This window comes from Oryza glaberrima, chromosome 5, assembly GCF_000147395.1.
Source record: "Oryza glaberrima chromosome 5, OglaRS2, whole genome shotgun sequence".
In the NCBI taxonomy this organism is placed as follows: Eukaryota; Viridiplantae; Streptophyta; class Magnoliopsida; order Poales; family Poaceae; genus Oryza; species Oryza glaberrima.
In genome coordinates this window covers 21,439,803-21,459,294 of record NC_068330.1, presented here as the reverse complement: position 1 = coordinate 21,459,294, position 19,492 = coordinate 21,439,803, and the positions used below count along the sequence as shown (strand labels likewise).

The following is a 19,492-nucleotide window of genomic DNA, read 5'->3' as shown; positions in this document are numbered from 1 at the left end:
TATAGATTTTCGTGTCACCGTTCGGCTTGTCGTATCTAAATATATAAATATATCAATCTATAAACCTATTTATAAGTTAAATTTATAGTTAACCTGCTAATCAAACCGACGGGTTACGCATTATTTTTATCTATAAACGGGTTCACGGGTAAACCTACTTGCACCCGTAGATGTGGGTGAAACGGAGAATGGGCGTACTCCAACCCCGTGCCGTTGATCGTGTTAACTTGATTGATCAACGGCCAATCACTTGATTGATCAATGACCAATCTGTCAACGCCATATAGTAGTGTAGTACTAAAAGCAACCGAGTCCTACTCCAATATCAGCAATTTCCGTGGAAAAAAAACTTAGTCCTACTCCCTCCATCTCAAAATAAGTGTAGTTTTGTACTATTCATGTCTCATGTTTTACCGTTCGTCTTATTTACAATTTTTTTACGATTAATTTTATTATTATTATTAGATGATAAAACATGAATAATAGACTAAGGGTGTGTTTAGTTCACGCTAAAATTGAAAGTTTGGTTGAAATTAAAACGATATGACGGAAAAGTTAGAAGTTTGTGTGTGTAGGAAAGTTTTGATGTGATGAAAAAGTTGGAAGTTTGAAGAAAAAGTTTGGAACTAAACTGGGCCTAACTTATTTTAATTTTCTTATAAATTTTTCAAATAAGACGGACAGTCAAACATTGGACACGGATTCTCATGGCTGTACTTATTTTGGGACGGAGGTAGTATTATAATACTTGTCTCTCTGGCATTTAAAAATTGTTCTAAAACAATTGTCACTTGGAAATACTAATTGTCACATCAACCACTTCCAATTCAAATTTCTCCTAATCATACCCCTAAACCATCATGCCACATCTACCTATATAATATTTTATTAAGGGTATTATAGTCTTTTTCTTTTAACCTTAGCACATATTAAATAATCTATAATGACAAAAATATTCTGGGACAAAGGCATAGTTATTGAGACCGGACCGGCCATCGAACCGGCTAAACCCTTGGTTCGATGGTTCATTGGTTTGACCGGTTAGACCGTTGGTTCAAAGCGGTTCAATAGGGTTAAGTATATAACTGATTCAATACAGAAACAAGCATCGGCATGGCTTAGTGGTTGGTGCGCCATGCATCCTTTCAACCCATCGTGGGTTCGAATCCCACTCAACAACCATTTTTCCTATATTTTCTCCTCCTCCATGCATTCACGTGCTAACTACGGAGTAGCAGCCACCGTGAGCGGTTCAGAGGTGGTTTTTTAGCCGGTTTTAAGCGGTTTTCAGAAAAAACCGGGCGGCTCGACCGGTTTATATCGGCCTAGTTGCATAGACGGTCTTTTAACTGAACCGGACCGGTGGAGGCCGTGGTTCCGGTTTTTTCCGGTCCAACCGCCGGTCCGGTCCGGTACAAAGGTTGTAATCAATTTAATTACGATACACTAGTACGGATGTGTCAATTTATGGTCGATGTGGGCAGCGACGAGGACGCGACACCGGCCATCCATCATCCATGCAGATGCAGATGCAGGTATGCGCCGGGCGGTCAAAAAGGACGGGGGCGGCCGGTCGACGCGGCGCCACCTTTTCCGGGCCAACATCTCCGCGACCACGTGTGCCACGGCCCGTCCTGCCCCCATCACAGCGACACCCGCATCGCTGCCCCCCCCCTCCCCACGTGAGGCCCCCACCATGACGTTCCTCGTCTCACTGACACGCCGGGCCCACCCCGCGGTGTGCCCTCGTTCACCCCTCGCATCCTTATCCTGTGCCTATTCGACACGTCACACGTGTGCGGCGCCTAAATGACGCAACAGTACAGTGGCTAGCTATCAGCACTGTAGCATTCTGCTTTCATCGATCTCCTGCTATGTGAGTAGTAATAGAGTGGTACTAGTAGTAGGTCACAATTCACAAGCCATACATATGAGTATATTGTACAATAATAGACCCTGTTTAAATTCTTCAAAATAGCAAAAGTTTTATTATTTTGAAGTATTTTTTGTTATGTTGAATGTAAACATTAATAGTAAAAGTTGGCAATTTGTCATTTGCTAATTTATAGTAGCAAATTGTGTCAAAAAGTGCTTTGGGACCACTCTCTCTTTACAAAAAAGTGCTAAAATGATAAAAGTTTAAGATGCATCTTAAACACCAATTACTAGTACTTTTGTAATGATAAAACTTTTGCCATTCCAAAAATATCTATAGATGCCCATGGATGCACGCAGCTGGGAGCTGTAGATGCTATCGATCCCCCTGCGATCTCGATCCGGTTCCTCCTCTGATTTTTCACCTGTCATGAAGTCCGATTACTGTTCCCTTTAATTTCCCTCCGCTTCCGCTGCTGCTGCTGCATGGGCGTTCGCTTTCCTCCGTCGACGCCTGCGACAAGCAAAAAAAGCTCAGCGCGGAATACGGCGGGAGCGGCTCTCTCTCTCTCTCTTTCGGATGCCTTGCTGAAGGCGGGCGAGGACGGCCACGGCCAGCGTACGAACCACGCAGCCGTCTCTGCGGGCTGTGCTGGGTACAGTGCGCACTCGCGCATGCAGGCGCGCAGAGGCATATGCATGCGGTAACATGACATCACGGCCGCGGGCCGGGGTCACGTGAGTAGCCGAACGACGACGTTTGGGCCGGCCGCACGGCGCTCGTTTTTTTCCCCTGCGGGTGTCAGGACGGGCGGCAGGCAGGCAAAGGCAGCGAGCCGTATACGGCATGGGGAAATTATGGCGCACGGCCGGCCGCTGCCTGCCGGGCGGGTCCGGGGGGGTCGCGGCGCGTGGCAGTGCAGGGCGCGGGCAGCGGCAAGCGGGCAGGGGTACTGGTACTACTGGTACGTGCGTGCGTGCGTGCGTGGGGCGTCACCGGAAAAGACAAGACGGAGGCGATGCCGTACCGTACATGGTAGGCGCGCGGTAGGCACTATACGGAGTAAAGGTGCCGTGGCGGCCGTGCGAGGCGGTTTATTTGAATCCTGTGCGGCGACAGTACGGGTACAAGGCTTGAAAAAAGCGGTGCTAACATTGATTAGGCCAGGCGTACTGGGAATCTGGGTTATTAGTTCGGTGAAGCCGTAATGTTTGCTCTGCACGTTCCATTCGTTAAATCTTTTGCTTTTTTTTTTTGGCATGATTAAATCTTTCAGCTGTCTGTGCAATTTATAACTGTCTACTAGCACCGCAACATTATCTTCATTTGAAAAGGCGAGGGTAAAATAAAATGCTGCACTGACAGGGAGCATCACAAAGAAATGCATGGAATAATAAAGAGGCCGGCCGGCCGGCCGGGCTGGAGCAGTACTACCGGGCTAGCCGGTCCATCCAAAACAGCATGGGCATGGCTACCCTATACAGTACACACGCACGCACTGTGCCAACGCCTTTGGCCTTTCATCAATGGTACGCCTCTTCCCAAGGCAGGGGTCGTCGCCGCTCGCTGCGCTGCACCATCAGCGCTCGACAGGTCCTCCCGCTGTCCCACCCAGCAGAAGGCAGTCAAGCCTCGCGCGTTCCCAAGGCCCCCCCCTTCTCTCCCTTCCCTTCCTCCCGCTGCTGCTGCTCCTGCCGCGGCAGCCTAGCTAGCTGCGGCCATGCCATGCCCGTCTCTTCCCCAAAGTATTTTTCCCACATTCAATTCCCCACGAGATTTGGACGGGTCGAGCCGATCCATCGTCGGGTAGGCGCGAGATAGCTACTGCTGCCCGCGGCGCTGCGAATCTACTCCGGACGAGGAGTAATTTGGAGCGTGACAAGCGGCTGGCTACCCACCCACCGAACGCCGTGCGCGCGGACAACGCCGTGCCGGATAGGCCACCCACCCACCGGGGCGCGCCGCGGCGACTGCTACTGTTGAGCGGCGCCGCGCCGCACGCGTCGGCAAACCGCGGTGCTGCCTGCCTGCCTGCCCCCCGCGCCACGACACGGCTCCTGGACCTCCTCGCCCACGTGAACCCGACCCCGGGGGCCGAATCGTGCCACGGCACGTCGCCCCCCCTACGCCGAAACGCCAACCCCACACGTTACCTCCGCCTCGGCCGCCTCGGTTGCTTTCCTTCTTCCCTTCCTTCCATCCGCCTGCTGCCGCTGGCACGTCGGGACGTAGGAGGAGTACTAGTAAACGTACGTACGCACTCGTCACGGGCCCACGCACGGGGTCACGTCCCCTGGGCCGTACTGTATCTCGCTTTCACCCTTGGTAGGCTAGTCCGCCGCGTCAACACGACGTAACGGACAGGGGAGAGGTATGGAGGAGGTGGAGGGCCCGTGCGGTCAGTGTGCAGCCGGTAGGGCGTGCAGGACGGATAGGGTGTTGGGGGTGGTGGTAGGGCTGGCGTCACGGCGATTAGACCATTCGGGGCGTCAAATCGCGCGGCGGCTGGGGCTTGATGGCCGAGGCCGAGACGGACACCGCGCCGCGCTGGTCAGCGACAGCCTCAAACCCCCCAAAACGCAGCAGGCCCCAGAGCGGCAGACACCTACTCCTACTAGTACTAGTACTAGTACTACCACCATCTCCCCATTTCACGAGGCGCGCGCAAACGCAAAGCCGACGCGAGAGCGAGCGGCCACCGCGCGCTAGTAGTAGTAGCGAGCCACTATAGCTTTGGCTCCCGTATAAAGGGTCGCTGAGACTTGCTTGTCGCTGGCAGTGGCAGCTGCCGATCCGTCCGTCAAGGCACAGCGCAAGCACAGGCTCTCGCTCGTGGAGGCGAATGGAGCTGGACATGGGAGCGGGAGGAGGCGGTGGAGTAGTGGGAGGTGGGCGAGCGGAGGCGCACTACCGCGGGGTGAGGAAGCGGCCGTGGGGCCGGTACGCGGCGGAGATCCGGGACCCGTGGAAGAAGACGCGGGTGTGGCTCGGCACCTACGACACGCCCGTCGAGGCCGCGCTCGCCTACGACCGCGCCGCCGTCGCGCTCCGCGGCGTCAAGGCGCGGACCAACTTCGGCAGCGGCAGCAGCGGTGGTGGTGGCGTCGGCGGGCACGGCCACAGCCACAGCCACAGCCACAGCCACGCCCAGCTGCCGCAGCTTCACCACCGCATGCACCCGCCGCGGCCGCCGCAGGGCCCTGGTCACTTCGGCGGGCTCGACATCAGCCACCCTTCGCCGTGGCACTATGTCTACTTCCCGGCGAGGGTGCAGGCGATGGCGCCGGCGGCGGCTGGCCATGTCGCGGCGCACGTCGCCGCGTCGCTGCCGTCGACGACGCTGGAGCTCCGGACGGGGCCGAGCGCCGGCGAGCTCCCGTTCGACCTCAACGAGCCGCCGCCGGCGCTGCTGTTCGGCTCGTGATCTCGACACGTACGTGAGTAGAGCATCACTGGGTAGTACTAGGACCAAGGATCAAGCTTAGAGATCACTAGTAGATAGGGGTAACCGATTAATGTGGGAGTGGAGAGCACTGGTCCGGCTGTGTACATACGTACTACTATTTAAGGAAAGTTTAGCGTTCTCACATTGCCCCTGTTCTTGTTTCCATTTTAAGAACTTTTTAGCCTACAGCTTTTCATCTCTTCTGTAGTATAAGACGGTTTTCTTACTCGAGGTTAGTACTATTACTGACCTGAGAACTTGCATGGTGATGGTGGTTGTGGGGCGAGTGAGCGGTTGGTTCGGAACATTTGGTTGGTCAAAAGCTAGTACTACAAAATTTTAATTCATGTAAAATACTAGTACTGGTATTATAAGAAAGATTTCAGTTATACATATTGATCAGTAAATCAAATATACTTAGCGCTCTAAACTACTAGTGCTATCAATGCAAGCCCCGTTAGTGAAAATTAACAGTATCGATGGGGTTTCAAAAAATTAACAGTATCAATTGATATCAATGCAGCCTTAATTTACTTAACTGTTTAAACTCTAAACTAGGGTTTGTAAAAAGACATTCAACTCGAGATGAATGGCACACCCGGCGTCCCGGGCTCCCGGCCTCACTGACTTGACCATCTGCTTAAAAGTCCCATCACAAAATGGCTCGCGAGTCCACCCTGTCTCGATTGTCGTTTCCTGTAGTATTACTAGTACACACGTTCGATTATGCTTCTGTAGTTATGAGCACAGCTTATTAACTACTCCATGTGTCCTTAGATTTTAAATTAGATATTGTAAAATAACTTATGATAAAAAATCTATAAAATCAACTCTAAAATAAAGTTTTAAATTTTATAATTTTATTTATAAACAAAAACATAAAACAAACAATGCGTCCGCTACAGACTGTGCCCAACATTTGATCCATTTAGATAACTATGGTTTTAATCACCTATCAACAGACGTGGCTAATGTCTCCTTGCCAGGAAACCAAAGTCGAATCTTACTGATAATAAAGTGACAAGTTGCCCGTCCAACTTGCTTACAGGGGAAAATTCATAGGCCTTTTCATCTATATGAAAAACATAAGAAATTCAATGGATCTCAATACTATGAAAATTATATTTGTTTTACTTTTTCCGTTTTCTCAAATCCTGCATTTTATATAAACCTGCGATGCAGATATCATAATCAGCCAATTCCAAGGGTAATCTGTAAAAATATCCAGTTCACGTGCTTTTCTACATCCACCCTTTGGAACATCTCGTATTATGCTTTACTCGGAGTATTATGCTTTATTCCCTCCATTCCAAATTGATCTACATATAGTTTTTTTTAGGTTATTTCTAAATTATCTACATGTTTATATTCATTTATTAAGTATATTCGTTATTTGTGTATTGGAGTAAATGGACATTAGCCCACATACAATATCTTGATTTGCTGTTGGCTAAGAAATATTAGAGATAGTGTATGCATTAAATTTATGGCTAAAGTAAATATAGTACAAGAGAGTTATTAGCTTTTTTTTTTTTGGTCTTGGTGTAACTATGAAATATATAGATCAATTTGGAATAAAGGGAGTAGTTCTCAACCTGTTTGTCTACACAATCTTTCTTATCATTTGGTCCACATGAACGCGGGGTACCAGATTTGTAACGCAGGAGTACGTAGTATTACAAATAAACGACAGGCCTTACTGAATTAGGTTGTGTTCAGCTGGGGCATGTGATCACATACCTTACGTTAACAAATGTCCTTTGGTCTCGTTCATCACTATACACGCACAATTCTAAATCAATTTGTTCTACAAAAGCTTGATACCGAAGGAATCTCGGTTCCATGCTGGCACCACACAGACAACAGATTACATCTAACTCAAACTTCCGTAGCACAAACACTAAACTACCTTCATGCTCTCCGCAAAGCTTCCGGGATTGATGGTTATACTCTTGGTGCAATTATCCGTCTTGTAGATGCCAACCAGCCTATCAGCTAGTTCAAACATGTTGTTTCTGAGACTGCAGACAGGGCGACAAACGTGAGATTGGGGAAATTTCACCCTGCCTCTTAGCACGTATAAATATTTCGGTTTTAACTTTAGTAGCATTACTTTTGTAGATGAACAACTAAGTCTCTTGTATGGATGAATGTTTGGCAAACATATATCTTCGACAGATCTTTGCTCAGTATCTCATAAAATTATTTTCAGCTGGAGTATAAGTGGGGCGTGGCACATGCGGGTAGAAAAATTAGGAAAACTAAGCTACCATAAGCATACCTGATAATAATGAACTGAGCATCTTTGGTCCGGTCTTTCACGTAATGTCCAACGATGGAGACATTCTTAAAGTCTGCGAGCAGCAATGTCATTAATGTATTGAAGTGTTAATATATGTTAAACGCCAAGAGGACGGCCACTAAACTTACCCAACGCAGCATCTATCTCATCCATAACATATAAAGGAGTTGGTTTATAATGGTGAAGAGCAAACACCAGAGCTAGTGAGCTAAGCGTCTGCAAGATAAAAAGCTTAGTTCAGTAACAATCTACTAAAAAAAGTGATATTAGATGAGATAACACATGCACAGAACATAATGCCAACAAGAAATGTAAAACTCATATTACTGTTGAATAAGGAAACAAGGTATGGAGTAGAAAACAAGTTCTGGAAATGATATTGAAAACCATCTTTGTCAGTAAAATAAGGCCATATTAACTAACATCCTTGCACAAAAAAAAATAATAATAATTGCAAAAATACCTTTTCACCACCAGATAAATTGGCAATGTTTTTCCAGCTTTTCTTGGGAGGTCTAACACTGAAAACAACACCTTCTGAAAACGGGTCCAAGGAATCAACAAGTTCCAGCTCAGCATCACCTCCAAGCGTAATCATCTAAAAACAAAAAAGAATTGCTGTTGAAATCATGTTGTTTAGTAATAGAGGTTGAGTGGTAAAAGTATTTCAGATTTTCAGTTAATTGGGTAAGCATGCTCTTATCTCAACTAACTCTTTAACTTTTTTTGGCTTCCTAGACTTCATTTCTTACAAAGTGTGGTCAGACTTCAAATTGTAAAACAATGGAAGCACCATATTACATGCTTTGATATATGTATTCATTATTTCAAAGTACCTGGTACATCTCCTTCAGTTTCAAAGATATTATGTTGAATCCTGCCATGAACTCATCTAACCTGAAATAATGCATATTTGCATGTGAGGCAAATAGAGCAACATGGATAGAAATTCAAAGAAAGGAATACCTTCTCTTCCTCAATGCATCGTATTGCTTTTTAAGATCATCACGCTCCTGAGTGGTGGCATTTAGCTCATCAACGCGTTCACCATATACACGAGCCTTTGTGCGGTACCTGATCCAGCCAATGTAAGCCAGTAAGGAAATTGGTGGTGCCAAAATGCTACTGACATGTATAGATCATTAATTCATACTCTGCTATTGAATCCAGGTTAGGACTCAAGTCTTTAAGCTGGGCTTCCAACAGTGCCACCATCTCAACTGCTTTTCTCATGTCACACGCCTCATTGAATTGCTCGTCACTCAATGTTTCTTTCAGTTTCTCATGATCAATAGCATCCTTTTGAATTCTGAAAATAACAAGATGCACATTAGTCTGAGAAACAATACAGAAAACACGTCGCAGTATTGAAAATAGCATTTACACATACTGTTCCATGTGTTTAACAAGATTTGTCTGAATGTCATCAAGCTTTTTCCTGAATGCCTTCACCTTCATTTCCCACTCCTTGGCAAGCTTTTTTGTATCTTGCAGTTTGTATTCCACATCGACCTGTACATACATACAAAATGTAAAGATTGTCAAAAGGAACAATATCATAGTGACTTAACATAATAACTAAATATAAATATAATATACCTCACTGGATCTCAGTTCATCCATTGCTTTCTTTAATTTGTTGTATTCTACCTTTGTTTTGTCAAGCTCATCTTTATGGTTGTCCATCATCTGCAAAAAAACAGATTAACATTTTCCATTGAACAAATGAAAAACAATCCAATCACTTTACAGCTTGTAAGGCAATACAACTAAACTACCTCTTGTGTTTTCTTATAATCTTCTTGAACAGTAAAAGCTGCCTTCTCAATCTCTTTGAAAATAGACATCATCTTCTCCTTTTCAGCAAGAAGCTTTTCCTTTTCTTTCCTAGACTCCTCGATGCCCTTGGTTAATTTTTTCACCAACTTCTCACATGTAGTAATTCTAACTTTGTGGCGGTTGATGTCTGAGCTTGTTTTGTCAAGTTGCTGGCGGTTGACGCACAAAATCTTAGACATCAGATAACCAAAACGAAGAACAGAATCACACAAGCATTGAAGCTTATACTCACAGATTGGATGTTTGCAACTTTTAGCTTCTGATCCTTGAGCACTTGTCCCCCTGCGTTTTCAATTTTCTGCTGTAGTTCTGATGCCTAGTATAGAAAGCAAACTTAAGTCAAAGCTATGTAACAAATAATTTCAGTTAACAACTCAAAGCATAGAAAAATCAATATACGCAGGCACAGATTCAAACAGGAGACTGGGAGAGTGAGTTCTGAATGATGGAGCATTTGAAGTAATTTGTGAGTTGAAGCAGACGCTCACTAAGGCAGATTAGCTTATGAATTGGCATGCGATCAAAAAGCCTGTATAGCCACATACCTGATCTTTGAGCTTGCTGGAACATTTAGCAAGTCTATTTAGTTCAGCTTGCTCAGCAGATATGATATCATCCAGCTCTTCCATTCTGCGAACCTCGTCCGCTTTGGGATGTGATGCAGCTTTCAGAGAGTCAAGTCGCTTTTCGTTGTAACTAAATTGTGCATTCATACTCTCAACCTATTTCAAGAGATGAATGGAAGCTGACCTCAAGGAGAAAATAGAATCTCACAGCAGAAAAAGTAGTTTACATACCTCCTTTTTAGCTTTTGCCAGTTCCATCTCAAAACGGGATTTGGCATCTTCCAGGGCCCGGTAACCTTTTTTAGCATCATTAATTTTTTCACGTAACCTGTTGAGTTGATCGACTAGCTTATTAAGATCATTTTCAGCATTTGCAACAGCCTCTTCTGAAATACTTTCCCGGATGGATGTGCCCATCTTGCCACCTCTTGGTTTGCTACCACCACCACTCATGGTACCAGACTTCTCAAAAAGTGCACCATCAAGGGTAACTACTCGACGGAATTCACTGGCTGCACTATATGCAATTCGAGTAGCCTGACAAAAACGATTATTGATGTCACTGTTATAAAAAATAAAAATATAAGCAGCACTGCAACGGTTTTTGTATGAAAATAGAACGATATGTCCTCAATTAAGTAATTCTAGCCTTCTTAGAAGTTTTCCATAAAAAATGCTAGTGGGGCAGTAGAGTACTTTGAGAAACAAATATACAAGGCACATGATAGAACAAGCAGCAAAAGAAGCAAATAATAGAACGAAAACAAACAATACAATTCAGGTATATACCTGATCAAGATCACTTGCAACAATAGTGTTCCCCAAGGTGGCAAAGAAAGCTAACTTGAGCTTCTCATCTTTAACCTTTACTAGATCAAAGAGGCGTGGAACCCCTTCAGGTGTTTTTACTTTCTCCTGTAGCTTACGAAGATGATGTGTTTGTTTTTCCTGTAATGGTAAGAGTACCAAATCATGCCAAAAGCAATGAAAGCAACGAAAAGATAGCTTCTATACAAATAAACATGAAAACGCTATGAAAAGGATCCAGAATTTTACCAGTATCATAAAAGTTGCAATGCCAAGATTTCTTCTGCGTAATAACTCAACACAAGCTTGAGCTGAATTGGTTGTTTCAACAACAATATAATCAAGCCCAGGGCATGCTGTAGATATGGCAACATCATACTTTGCTGCAGAGCACAACAGCTAACACAATTAAGTGATATGCAGCACAATCCAGACCTAGAGTACATAAATAAAACAATTATGAACTTCTCCTAGTTCTCTAGTATATTTACTCGGAGAATCAGTAAAATACAAGAATATTTGCAAAGCAAGTTTAACCTCCAGTTCTTTCCAAAGTCTAACAATATCACACACTGACTAATGACTAGTATCTGTTAATACGATGAATTTGGAAGTATATATTCATGACATAATAAAAACGTGCAAATGTACAGAAGCTGGAAAAGTCTTCAGGTCCAAAGGAAAAAAGAAGGCATGGTTGTTTAACTGCACACATTCTAGCACAAATTGAGACTACAACAATTACATCTTACCATCGATTGCGCCAAGATCACCTAGCCTGCCATAAATGCCTTCTATTTCCTTTGATTCCTTAGCTTGCAAAATTGCTTTCAAGACAGTGCCTTGATTCTTTTCAGAATCCCTTGTGGTTTTAATCTCAGCAACTTTCTGCCTAGCTGCTTGTTCAAGAGGAATAAGTGACTCTTCCTGTTTTAGGCATTCCTGTTATGCATACCGAGATATTGGAAACTCAGGATCATCCACAGCAAATGGGAATACAGTGATACTGCTCGAGGGAATGAAATGGCCCAGAGAAGTCTGCAAATGCTTTACCTGTTCAACTTTACGAGCCTCATTTGCTTCACTATGGTGTTTCTCTATTTTTTCTTGAAGCTCCATAATATATGTATCCTTCGCTTTGATTTGCTCTTTAATGCTTTCCATCTGGTTTTGAGCAGCAGTTAATTCTGCTCGGGCTCCATCATGCTGAAAACAGTTAATAACATTCAAGTGAGAGTCCACAAAAAAAGTTGGATACCAAAAGAGGGGCTTTCGTATCAATGGAATTGAGAGGAAATGGACACGCGCGTCGACTCCAAGGAGAGTCAAACGTGGGTGGGCGCGCATGCATGACCGCACTCTAGCCATCTGTGCTAATGCACAGTTCCTAGTGAGAGTTCACACAACTTGAAATTTATAGATACAATTAGTTGTTTTCAAAAAGAGGAAGAAAGATGAGCACTCTTGTTTTCGACTATACTCCAGCAATCAAGAAATATCATGCCATACTCAATTCTCCATATGGCAGATCCAGGTTGGCGATGGCAAAACTGTAGCGTACTAGGAATAGAAGTTTTCTAGTGAGTAGTGACCTCATGGGCAGTCAAGTGGTTCGTGTAGCTGAATAGTACTGGAGAAAATTGACAATGGCCTACCACAACTTTTTAATTAGAAAAGAAATACAAAGCAGGACAAACCTTCTCTTTCATTAATTTTTTCTCAGCAGATGCAACATCTAAGCTTCCTTTATGCTCAATTATTTGATTTTCCCATGGTTCAAGTTCAGACCTTACTTGAGTAAGTTTAGAACGAAGTCTCTCTGTCTCTTCTGTAATTACCAAAAAAGAGAGAAGAGAGAGAGGTTTGGTCATAAAAAGGAACAGACTGCACTAGAAGAAATTTATAGGCACATGTCTTGCTCTAAAAATCACCTCGAGAGTTTTCTTTAATTTGCTCCAGCACCTTCTCTTCTTCATTAAATTTTTCTTGCAATTTGGGTATCTCTTCCTCTAGTTGTGGAATTAAACTGGATGATTCTTCAACCTCTTTTGTTGATTCATCAATTTTCGATGTATCCTGCATAAAAATGAAGGTGAGCTTTGTTGCTTTGCTTGAACTACATATGGGATCATTTTAAATATACCTTTTCAGTTTTGTCCTCCAGCTTCTTAATCTTCTGTTTAAGATGCTTCAAATCCTCCCTATATTTTACATCTTTTCTCTCAAACTCTTTAAATTGATCCTTGCAAGACTTCATATTATTTTCAAGGTCCTAAACACATCCAGAGAATAAATATACAAACGAGCATTATAATCTGGCAATGTTAGAAAGGGAGTAGAAAATCTGTCGCTAACCATCTTGTGGGGAAAAAAGCTCTATCCTGAACATCTAGGAATAAACAGCTTTCGAGTCACAAGTAATGTTCCAACAACACAATACCTCTTGCCTTTTAGCATGTTTGTTGTAAACAGACTCCATTTCCTTCAGAGTTTGAGAACTATGCTGAATTTTTTCCCTGGATTATAACCAAATTAATTAGTGATAAAACTCAGTACCAAAATATCATGTTCATCCACAACAATAAATGACCTTTCAGAGGCAAGGTTCTTTTCCAAGTCTGCAACGTTCTCTTGCAGCTGAGCAACGTGTGAGGTAGCATCATCAGAAGCCAATGTGGTCGCCTTCTCTTGCCATTTCAAAAGTAAGAGTTCCTTCAGCATAAATGTTTCAGCCTCATTTTTCGCACTCTACAGGAAAATATATCCATCAGTAGTGTCATTCAACCAGAAGAATCAATTCATCACCCTCAGACCGTCACCTCTAAGTTATCTCTTTCCTTCTCAGCCAACTTCAGCATCTGCACAGATGCTGTCCGTTTTTCATTGAGCATTTCCAATCTAATATGTATCAGAACATGTCAGATTTCATTACAGAATGGACAGAAAGCACTCATTGTGACAACAGGCCTTAAATCAGTTAAAGAACTCACTGCTTGGAAGCTTCTTCAATTTTCTCAACATACTGATTTGTCCCAATGATGTCTTCCAGATATTCTAGAAACCCCTCATCATGTGGACCTTGAGATTTTGGTTTCATCAGGGAGATTTGTTCAACCTCACCCTGAAAGTGCCCAACTTGGAAGTTATGCAGTGCAAAACCATAAAATATAACACCATATGGATGTCTGTTATATCCCTCATAGTCATGTAAACATACTAAATAATATGCAACATATGTCCAAAATTAAACTTACAAAACACGCGCATTTTTCATGTGTAAATGGAAAAAGAAACACAAACCTGAAGGATCAAAAAGCGATTATTATCAAGGTCAACTCCTTTGCCCTTCAACAGTTTAGTTACTTCAGTGAAATTGCTTCCACGGTCGTTTATGTAGTATTTAGAAGTGTTGTCACGGAAAGCAACTCTTGTGATGATAAAATCACTGCCCTCAACAGCCCTGTAGTTCCCATCATCCTATGATGGACATAGAGGGAGGGAAATAAATTATGTGGCACTAGCTAAGCAATATGAAATGCTAAATACTTGGCTCAAGAAATACCAAATCAATGATTTCTTGAAAATGGACGGAGACCCCAGCACTGTCTAGATTCTGGTGGTTAGAAGAATTGTGTATGAGTTCTGAGACCTTGTTCAGGCGCATCTACAATGATGGAAAACTGGTCAGAAACAGTCTATGATTTGAAACAACCTAAATAGGTTGTTCTGAATTAAGAAAATATGGAGTAGCTAACAAATAGCAAGATCATCTCTCAAGAGCTTAAGTTATTCGTGAATTTTATAGCGTTTAATCCAAAACTTTTAAGGAAAAACCTTTGGAGGAAATGGGCAATAGTAAACAGGAAATACAAGGGCCCCATTGTATTCAAGTATTAAATACATTTCTCTTCAATAACTAGTTTACTATCATGAAAGTACCATTACACTAAATTCTCAAAAACCTTTGGGCAGAGACTTTGAAGCTTACTTTTCGCCTTGCATACAAAATCAGTAACACACTAACAAACATAAAGTAGCAGTTTGTTGCCCAGCCTTTAAAAACATTGGGAATAACTTACACTTACATGCCAACTTTGGCATCTAGCACTCGCTGAATGGATAAAAAAATACAATGACTTTTTGAGATAGAATAAATCAATGATTAGCTTAAATCTGCCACTGAGCTGACCAGAAAAATGTTGAACATCAATAAACATTTACAGTTAGGAAGCAATATTGCCCACCTGTTTTGCACGCTTCCCAAACACAAACAGCATCGCATCAATGACATTGCTTTTCCCGCTGCCATTTGGCCCAACAACAGCTGAGAAACTCTGAAAGCAAGAAAAAGCGGTTATTCTTTTATACGATGCATGGATCCTAGCGACAGAGTGGTAGACCTATGTTCATAAGAGCTTGAAGCATAGTGCACTCATCGATAGTACCTATAAACAGTTTATAATGATATTCTGCACAGAACACGATGGTTACACACACAAGAATTGTGAATTCTGCACAGGTCACCATAAAAACACGATTATAAAGTTAGACGGCATTTCTGGAATGTAAGATGTGTTACTACTCACAAATCATAGTCATTTGGCCACTTAAATTGATGCACTTGAAAATCAGTAAAATTTAAAATTATGATAAACGTTGCTTTCCTTATATCTTAGGTACTACAGAACAAGTGAAAGTTAAACTGCAGAAACGACATTCTGAGGATAAAAGAGTTAGGTCTGAAATTTCAACGTATGAAAGGGCAAATTCAGATAGAAGCCATAGAACTGAATAAGGAACCTCCATTTCTGGGTAGAACAAATGCCATTAAACCATGTGACTTACTCTTCATAATAAAATACCTCCAAACAAAACAAAGTGAACCCAAAACATACTACTGATGGAGTATGACCATGCCACTCTAAAGTTTCAGAACAAATGTAAAACCAGTGCACAACTCAAAAACCTCCACTCTAATCTAACATTCGTGAGACCAAAACTAGACCAACAAATTCAGAACCTAATAAACAAAACGTCACATAGGTTCAGAACCTAGTAACAATGCGCGTATCGGTATTTCACTTCATAATACTAGAGGCCAGGCAGAACGGCCACACTGAAGATAACACGAATTCCTAAAAATGCTATAACACGGTTTTTTAACTTATTTAGGATTCTGTAGGCACTGGGAAATGGAAAACTCAAATGAAAGTATACGTGGTCACCTCCTACGCTATCACAATTGAAGTTAAATTGCTATATCCAACTGCCGTGCCTAGGGTTCAACGATCGTACAGGTCAAGTAAAAAAAAGCAAGCCCACCACATGACATTGCAGCTGGAGGGTCCTGAATAGCGCCAAAAACAAACGAAAACCGGGGATTGGTAGTGGGGGAATGCGTCATCTATGACTATGAGCGCGACGAATTAAGATATACTGTAGCTAGCTTGCGCGCTCGTGTCGTGTGCTTGCGAGTGAGAGAGAGAACGAGACCTTGTGGAAAGGGCCGATGCGCTGCTCCCCTGCGTACGACTTGAAGTTGCGGAGGACCATCTCCTTTATGAACAGCCGCGGCCTCCCCGCCCTCCCTGGCGAGGGCGCGGGTGACCTCGGCGGGGAACTCTCCATGCCTGACCGCAGCAGCAAGGGAGGACCGGACCGCGAGAGCCGCCGCCGCCGCCGCCGCCCGCCCGCCGGAAGATCACTCGCCCAGAAAGGGCGGCACCGGCTGAAGGGGGGCGGCTCGAGGACAAAGGCGACCAAGCGGTGCACAACTCGGGACGACGGCGACCGCGCGCGCGCAACTCCGAGCGACGGCGACCGGGCGGCGCGGGTGCTCCGGGCCCGACGAAGGCCGCGGCGGTGGAGGCGCGCAGATCTCGGGCCGTCGGCGGTGGAGGCGGAGGCGGTGGCGGTGGGGGGATTTTGGCGAAAAGTCGAAGCGGCCGAGAGGGGAATGTGGGATTTGGGAATTTTGGGCGAAAATTTGGGAGGGAAAACTGAAACGGCGAGAGGATTTTCTTCCTCCGGCTTCGAGCAAATGTGTCAGACCAAAAGGAAGACTCTGGAGTTGGGCTGGATTACGAGCGATGCGCTGCTTTCGTGTGCGAACTTATATGGGGCTCATGTTGGGCTGATTTCTGGTCGGCCTTCTGCTTCGGAGAAAGTTCACTTAAGGTCCCTCTTCTTGTCATCGAGTTTTGAAATTGTCCATGAATTGGAATACCAGATATAGCACATCCCTAATATTGTAAAACTGAGGCATATTAAGTCTCAAGGCAGTATTGATAATGATTTTAGTTGATGTGGCGGCTGAGTCAGCACGGAACCCACATGCCAGTGGCCCAATCTTCTTCTACCTCTCTCCGCCTCTTTTCACATCTCTCTCCTAGCCTCCATGAGGTTGGTGGTGGGCGACGGCCAAACAGGAGAGGTGCGGTGAGTTGACGGGGCTGCAAGGAGCTCAGTGCGGAGGTGGCTTGATGCGTCGGCGAGCTCCCTACCACTGACAACCGCAACGCCTTGTGATTTCACGCGGCTATGATCCTTGCACCGCTGCCACCACAATTCACCTCTGGAGACACATCCTTTCTCTACTACTACGGTGGGTGCCTCCTCTCCCTCTCGTCGAAATTTTTCGGCCCTTCTCCCTCCATCGTCTCCCCTCACCACTGCGCGCGTCTCACTCAAACCCTTCACCGTCAAGGAGTACCTCGTCGACACCTGCGGCCTCACCCGAGCCCAGGTATGCAAGACTTCAGAGAAGCTATCCCACCTCACTACCGGGAAGCACCATTGTAGCTGGAGACGGCAGCCCTACCTCAAATGGCTCTTCCGGCTTGGGGTGCGACATTGCAGCAGGAAAGTGGCTCAAGGTCGACGTCGCCCGAGTCATCGTCGTTGTAGAACTAGAGCGACATCGAGATGAGAGATAGTGGGTGCGGAGGTAGAGACGAGTGCTGTGGCAGTGGGCACGGAGGTGGAGGCTGGCCCGAACGTGGGCACTGCGGTGATGGAATCACATTAGGAGCGGAGGGAAGAGAGGGACGGTGATTATTTTTTTATGACATGTGGGTTCAACACTGACTCAGTCGCCACGTCAGCAAACCGCTCTCAATATTGTCTTGAGACAATGAGACCCATTGTAACCCGGTTTTAAAATATTAGGGATACATTATAATTGGACCAAGTGAACTTTTTCCTTCTCTTTTTGGTTGAGATGCGCATGGGCTGTTCGGCCCAGGCAGACAGATAATACATAGAATGGCTTTAATAACGTCTTTACAAGCTAGTAATACATAGAATGGTCCTACAATATCAAAAGTGTAAACACCAGCACTGTTTGGAACTTTGGATGATCTGAATCATTTATCTCACAATCACCCAGCCATCAGGATGGATTTGTCATGGGGGTGGAGGGGCTTGAAGCCCAGACTACTGATGTTGGGAGTATGGGAGCCCCCTCTAATTTTTTTTTCACTGTAAGAAAACGTGATAAAGTTTTGTCTAAGGTGGTGTTTGAAACTCATGTAGATGAAGATAAAGATTAAGTGTTTTTATGTAAAACAATATGGTAATAGCGTATAATTAATTGAGTTTTAATTACTACAAACTTGAAAGATAAAGTATCTATCTAGAAGTAATATTTAGTTTTCGCACGAAATGTAACGTTTAGCAGTTTGAAAAACGTACCATAAATATCAAATTTTTTATCCAACTTTTGTTAGAGAAACTAACGGGACCTAATTTGTTCAATTTCGCCTACTGCTTCTTCCTAAATCCGCCCCCGCAACCTCGGAAACATCCATGATCTTGCAAATTTTCAACCAAAAGAATATTAAAAAAAGCATGCAGTTTCTTGAACAAACTTCAGAAAATCTTTTTCGAAAAGCTACGGCACTCCCAAACAGAATATTGACACAAGGAGACCAAAAACAAAACGAGGCAGCAGGTCAATGCATCCGGCATTCCAGCTCGCAGCAAGGAGTAGTGTGTACCATAATGACACCCACTTCTACTTGATTAAAGCCCTCATCCTATCTTTAAGCCTGCGCATGATCCACACAAATGCATACTTATCCTAAACTAATCAGCTTAGGACCATGTATATCATTTTAGACTGCAGCAAGCAATAGTTGGCAAGACACTGTTTGAAAAATCCGGTGTAGTGCAAAATTTGCGGGTTTGTCAATGAGTTTCCTTCGAATACCGTGGATAGTAATGCACTGAGAAAATCACATCACTTTCAGAAATCTCACTGCGTTCTCTTGCGCATTGATTAACCCTACACAAAAGATACATGTAACTTCGCTGGATTTTGAACTGGGTTTAGACCTATGTGACGTACTAACATCGGACAAACAGAATGTCACTCAAATTTCAACGGAATTTGCCACAGTAATCTCAAAATTATTCTTCTAGATGGCTCATATATATCACCATAGAGCTTATGTTTCGCTGGGTTATGCTGGCCACTTTCTAGACGAACATTATGTAACGCAAAGTAAAATAAACCGTGGACAGTTTGCCTTACAAATAGAAAGCAAAGGCACATAGAGTCCTGGTCCACTATAAAACCGGTCGCTAAACCAAGTCCACTTCTGTTATCCCAAGCAAAGCCCTCGCTTCGATTCCTTCTTCTGTCAAGCTCACCGTTC

The 19,492-nt window shown here is 44.1% G+C and overlaps 2 protein-coding genes across 2 annotated transcripts; one reads left to right on the top strand and one right to left on the bottom strand.

Annotated features, from left to right (window-relative positions):
* Nucleotides 1-3,961: 3,961 nt before the first annotated feature.
* Nucleotides 3,962-5,495, top strand: LOC127773695 (ethylene-responsive transcription factor 12-like). The gene has a single exon (XM_052299831.1). It carries the CDS (start codon nt 4,719-4,721, stop codon nt 5,298-5,300), a length of 582 nt encoding a protein of 193 aa, XP_052155791.1. The 5' UTR covers nt 3,962-4,718; the 3' UTR covers nt 5,301-5,495.
* A 1,271-nt stretch (nt 5,496-6,766) lies between these two features.
* LOC127773694 (structural maintenance of chromosomes protein 4) lies at nt 6,767-16,805 on the bottom strand. Its single transcript, XM_052299830.1, has 28 exons — nt 16,329-16,805; nt 15,080-15,169; nt 14,398-14,499; nt 14,136-14,312; nt 13,826-13,956; nt 13,655-13,733; nt 13,426-13,583; nt 13,276-13,351; nt 12,979-13,107; nt 12,767-12,911; nt 12,533-12,663; nt 11,889-12,041; nt 11,588-11,777; nt 11,085-11,218; nt 10,818-10,976; nt 10,260-10,565; nt 10,008-10,184; nt 9,695-9,778; nt 9,402-9,611; nt 9,223-9,312; nt 9,014-9,135; nt 8,777-8,932; nt 8,590-8,697; nt 8,460-8,520; nt 8,087-8,221; nt 7,752-7,839; nt 7,603-7,675; nt 6,767-7,342 (listed from the first exon to the last, which is right to left on the bottom strand). The coding sequence occupies exons 1-28, from the start codon at nt 16,461-16,463 to the stop codon at nt 7,222-7,224; spliced, it is 3,720 nt and encodes a 1,239-aa protein (XP_052155790.1). The 5' UTR covers nt 16,464-16,805; the 3' UTR covers nt 6,767-7,221.
* Nucleotides 16,806-19,492: the final 2,687 nt, after the last annotated feature.